This window comes from Bos javanicus, chromosome 23 (assembly GCF_032452875.1).
Source record: "Bos javanicus breed banteng chromosome 23, ARS-OSU_banteng_1.0, whole genome shotgun sequence".
NCBI lineage: Eukaryota > Metazoa > Chordata > Mammalia > Artiodactyla > Bovidae > Bos > Bos javanicus.
In genome coordinates, this window is record NC_083890.1 from 31,803,751 (window position 1) to 31,809,712 (window position 5,962).

General features: G+C 38.2%; 1 protein-coding gene across 1 annotated transcript; it reads left to right on the forward strand.

Moving 5' to 3' along the window:
* The first annotated feature begins 4,569 nt into the window (after positions 1-4,569).
* On the forward strand, positions 4,570-5,697 carry LOC133236971 (olfactory receptor 2M3-like). Its single transcript, XM_061399312.1, has one exon. It carries the CDS (start codon positions 4,610-4,612, stop codon positions 5,555-5,557), a length of 948 nt encoding a protein of 315 aa, XP_061255296.1. The 5' UTR covers positions 4,570-4,609; the 3' UTR covers positions 5,558-5,697.
* Positions 5,698-5,962: the final 265 nt, after the last annotated feature.

Below are 5,962 nucleotides of genomic sequence, written 5' to 3' on the forward strand. Positions count from 1 at the left end.
CCCTGGTAGTTAACACAGGGTGGTTAACACAGGGTGTTTTCTATGGTGGTTAACACACACCATAGAAAACCCTTTGTAATACTATTTGTATAACTAAAGACAGTCTAGTATGTTTTTGAAAATTACTGAACAACAGTTTTTTTGGTCACTAGTATCGCTGCAAGATGTAGTTTTGCAGGTGTGACCATAAAGAGTATCTTTTAATCTGCTTTTTTAAAGCTCCCAACAAATTTTAAAGATTAGTTTTTGATCACAAATTATTTTATTTGTAAAGGATGAAGAAACACTGTATGTTCCTAGGAATAGTGATATGGTTCATTCTCTGATTTAACACAAACACAGGTTCATTCTCTGAATTAAATTCTTGGGAGAGTCTCTTAAACAATGCCTTGGTATAATATTGAAAAACAATGCCAACTACCTTTTTGCCACGTTTCATGTTTTCAATAGTGTTATTTAAAATATATAATTACCAGTAATAAGCTGGCTTGAACTAAGTATACGTTTTCTATGGAAATTTAAATTTTATTTAGTTAGTAGAATACATCCTTAAACACTCTGAATGTTAAGTTGAAGTTCCTGGAGTTTGTGAAGTAAAATAATGGCCACTAATATCTATGTGCAGGTTGAGCTGGAAACTCAAGAATCTTCAGGAATAAAGGTTAATTAGCTTGTATAATAGCTATTAACATGTAATAATTAGGATTTGGATTATGAATATAAAAACAGATGCTTTTGTATGCATGAGAGAGCTGCTTTTTTCTTGTTGTTAATTAATTATTGTTTTGGCTGCGCTGGGTCTTAGTTGTGGCCTTCTGGATCTTTCATTGCAATGCCCGGGCTTCTCTCTAGTTGTGGCCCAGGGACTCAAGAGCGCATAGGTTCAGTAGCAGCATCAACCAGAGACAGGTGGGATCTTAGTTCCTGGACCAAGGGACAGAATTCATGGCTGCTGCATTGTGAGTGGGAAGTCACTGAGAGAGTTAGTTTAATAACAAATTTGTATGACTACGTGACTGGTTCTTTGGGAATAAAAAGGAGAGAAAAATCTAAAATCGTTTTTTATGATTAGATGTACAGTTAAAGAATGAAAGAAGACTGTGGTTATAAATATTTTCAGAAAATAGAATAAGGAAATGGATAAGGACACTGGCAACAATGTATTTATGTCTCGCACAGATGAGAACTTACATGTGCACATACCTTTGTATCCAAAGGTACATATATAATAATTATAACAATGCAATATGATAAATGATATTGTAGAACTGTGTTTAGAAAGTGCTAAGAGTTTCTCAGCTCAGAATACTGAGGAGTGTGTGTAGCAATAAACATCTAGAAAAATGGTATAGATGATCCTATTTGCAAAGCAAAAAAAAAAATAAGACACAGCTGCAGAGAACAAATGTATGAATACAGAGGGAAAAGTAGGGTGAGAGGAACTGGGAGACTGGGGTTGACACACTATCAATACTATATATAAAATTGATAACTAATGAGAACATACACTACTTAACTGCACTGTGGTGAACTGAATGGGTAGGAAGTCCAAAAAGCAGGGCATATATGTCATGTAAGGCTGATTCATTTTCTTGTAAGGCAGAAATGAACACAACATTGTAAAGCAACTATACTCCAATAAAAACTAATTAAAAAGAAAAGAAAAAATAAGTGAGGACAATGATTAAGGAGGAAGAAATGGTCAGCAAGCTAAACATTACAAGGGATATACGGAAGGATCAAAACACATGGATATCTGATGAACAAAACAAACCAGAAATTGAGGCAGTCCTGAATCATACACAAAGATCACCTGTGAAAAGACATTAACTGAAGATCTGTTTAAAGAATGCCATTCTAATCAGCCCCACCACCATTCTCTCCCACCCCCACTCATCATGCAGACCAATTGGCAGCCAAGGGCATACCTGGAAGCCAAAAAATTAAACTGGTACTTCTCTCTAAGACAACAATCAAATTGACTCAGAAGATTAAGACTTCCCCTAGGGTGTTGGCACCCCTACATAAAGTGTTCCTCATTTACAGCAAGTCCATCTTAATGGTTAACTTTCCACTAACAATGCCCACATCCAATTTTCTCATTTGTAGGCTCCACTTAACTAACCAGCTTTCACAATTCAGCTACCGCTTTAGGGTAAAGATTGTAGGAAATCAGTCCTATCTCTACAAAAAGAGAGTAATAGTGTATAGACTTAAAATTACAAAAGTTATATTGGTGTCATAATATTTAAATTCATAGACAATCAGTACAATCTTTTGAAAAGACATTCCAGTAAATGTTGCAGCAGGGACAATACTTGCCCAGTGGAAGGGATGGTGAAGTAACACAGTGAGACATAATAGATACTCATATTTCTGGCTGGACTCGAAATATCTAAAATGTTGAGGGGCCCACTTTAAGAAAAAAAGGATACACAGTGATGAATAAAGAGTGGCTGGGTCCTTGAACTGGACTTAAGCTTCAGTTAAATTGTCCTCTAGGTAGGGATGAAGAAACAAAGTGCAGTGAGAATAAAGGGCTTTAAAAATGTCCTGCTTCTTTGCTTGAAACAGTTTTTGGGATGGAGATGCACTAGAGAAGCCAGAGACATTTAGACCAGTTGGTGATGGAGTTGGTGATGGACAGGGAGGCCTGGCGTGCTGCGATTCATGGGGTTGCAAAGAGTCGGACGCGACTGAGCAACTGATCTGATCTGATCTGAATCCTATGTAAAATAGTTCCATTTTCCTCTAACACAACAAGCTGGTCTTGGCTCACTCTCACACTGATAGACATATATCAAGACATCTATTTCTTCCTTTTGTGTCTTTCAGTTCAGTTCAGTCACTCAGTCGTGTCCGACTCTTTGCGATCCCATGAATCGCAGCATGCCAGGCTCCCTGTCCATCACCAACTCCCAGAGTTCACTCAGACTCACGTCCATCGAGTCAGTGATGCCATCCAGCCATCTCATCCTCTGTCGTCCCCTTCTCCGCCTGCCCCCAATCCCTCCCAGCATCAGAGTCTTTTCCAGTGAGTCAACTCTTTGCATGAGGTGGCCAAAGGACTGGAGTTTCAGCTTTAGCATCATTCCTTCCAAAGAAATCCCAGGGCTGATCTCCTTCAGAATGGACTGGTTGGATCTCCTTGCAGTCCAAGGAACTCTCAAGAGTCTTATCCAACACCACAGTTCAAAAACATCAATTCTTTGGCACTCAGCTTTCTTCACAGTCTAACTCTCACATCCATACACGACCACAGGAAAAACCATAGCCTTAACTAGACGGACCTTTGTTGGCAAAGTAATGTCTCTGCTTTTCAATATGCTATCTAGGTTGGTCATAACTTTTCTTCCAAGGAGTAAGAGTCTTTTAATTTCATGGCTGCAGTCACCATCTGCAGTGATTTTGGAGGCCCCCCAAAAATAAAGTCTGACACTGTTTCCACTGTTTCCCCATCTATTTCCCATGAAGTGATGGGACCAGATGCCATGATCTTCATTTTCTGAATGTTGAGCTTTAAGCCAACTTTTTCACTCTCCACTTTCACCTTAATCAAGAGGTTTTTTAGTTCCTCTTCACTTTCTGCCATAAGGGTGGTGTCATCTGCATATCTGAGGTTATTGATATTTCTCCTGGCAATCTTGATTCCAGCTTGTGCTTCTTCCAGCCCAGCGTTTCTCATGATGTACTCTGCATATAAGTTAAATAAGCAGGGTGACAATATACAGCCTTGACATACTCCTTTTCCTATTTGGAACCAGTCTTTAGATACTAATTAATGAAATTTAGCATAACTGCAAGTTATGGAATTTGGGTATCTTCATACACCTTCTTAAAGCTTCCTCATTTTGGTGAATGTGAAAGGAAATCTCAACATGCTACCTTTCTCAAATTGAGACATAAATGATAAATTCTCCCCCTCTCTCCACCTATATTATTGTTTTTCATAAATGATAATTTTGATTTTTTTACTTCTTCATTTACAGCTAAGTCACCTAACCATGATGCATCAGTTACTTCAAATGATTTACCAATTATTCTACACTGGAGGTTCATCTTCTGCGTAATTGTTTAACTAGTAGTCCTGTTTGATCTTTAAGTCTGGTGCACAAATAAAGTTACATAAATGCAAATGTTCATATCTCTTAGAAGTAACAGATTATTAGTTTCAGTTATCTTACTATATAGGCAATGACATTCAAAATGCTCTTTTTCTCTGTTACAGAATTTATACACATGTTAAATTTATGTATATGATCCTATTTAATAATTGGTTATATGTTTCTTGAGGAGTCATATACTCTGTCTGGATGCTGTGGTTTGCACTGATATCTTATTTAATAATTCCAGCAACTCAATTGAAAAGCTATTTCTGCCTTGTAAAAGAAGTAAAATAAAGCACAGAGAAGTAACTCGTCAGAGGACATGTAGGTTGGCAGTGGTGGAGCTTGAGTGCAAAGTCTCTGCTCATTCTTTTTCAGGCCTGACCATATCATGTATGTTGATTTACCAGCATACCACACGTAGAGTGGATGATGAATAAATAATAACCCAGATAGTTAACGTTTGTGACTTCTTGTGCTTCTAGATAAAGAAGACATTTTTTATGGAGTGGGAGAATCAGACATTCAACCCTGACTTCATCTTGATGGGGATTTTTAATTACACGCCCACTCACATCTTTCTCTTCTCTCTGGTCCTGGGCATCTTCACAATGGCGCTCTTGGCAAACACTCTCATGGTCCTCGTCATCTATCTGGACACGCGGCTCCACACCCCCATGTACTTCCTCCTCAGCCAGCTCTCCCTCATGGACTTCATGGTCATCTGCACCACTGTACCCAAGATGGCCCACAGCTACCTGTCTGGCAGGAAGTCCATTTCTGTAGCAGGATGTGAAGCCCAGATCTTTTTCTATGTGTCCCTATTTGGTGCTGAGTGCTTCTTGTTGGCTGTCATGGCCTATGACCGCTATGTTGCCATTTGCTATCCTCTTCAGTACCACAGTCTCATGAACTGGAAACTTTGTGGACTCCTGGCTGCCTCTTCATGGTTCCTTGGTGCCTTTGATGGGATTGTTGAGTTAGCTGCTACTTTGTCTTTCTCCTATTGTGGATCCCGAGAAATAGCTCAGTTCTTCTGTGATGTCCCAGCACTCCTGCATCTCTCATGCACTGATACTTCCACATTTGAAACACTTATTTTCATCTGTTGTGTAGTAATGCTCCTCCTCCCTTTGTCACTCATCATCATCTCCTACACACGTGTAATTATAACCGTTATTCGCATGAGTTCTGGGGAGGGTCGGCACAAGGCTTTCACCACCTGTACTTCACATCTTATTGTTGTGGGGATGTATTATGGAGCAGCTATGTTCATATATATGAGACCCAATTCTAATCGATCCCCAACCCAGGATAAAATGGTATCGACCTTCTACACTATTCTCACTCCCATGCTGAACCCCCTTATATACAGCCTCCGAAACAAAGATGTGGCCAAAGCATTCAGTAAGGTACTAGGGAAGAGGAAATTTAGAGAACAAATTGGATAATGGTTGCAGGGTTTTTTTTTCTTTCCTAACTCCTGTCTCTCTCTCTGGCAAGTTCATTTATTTAAATATAACAAGATTTAGCAACAAATGTACAAATGTATAATTTTTCTAAAATAGTCATCACAGTTGATGAACTCTGGGTACACATTTAGTTTATTGATATATTTTGCATTCATTGAATATTCATTGTGGTTTTAAATATACTCAATGAAGTTTTTGAGAAGTGAATGATTAAGTCAATAAACAGATATACTCCTATTAATAGAACTAAATAATAAAACTCTTTTAAATGCTTTCCCTTATTTTCACAAAACAGATTCTTATTGAAATTCTTATTCAATGATTTATGTACTGAGTTAAATACCACACTTGTCTATTTCATTTTGTCATTAGTTCTTTCAAAAT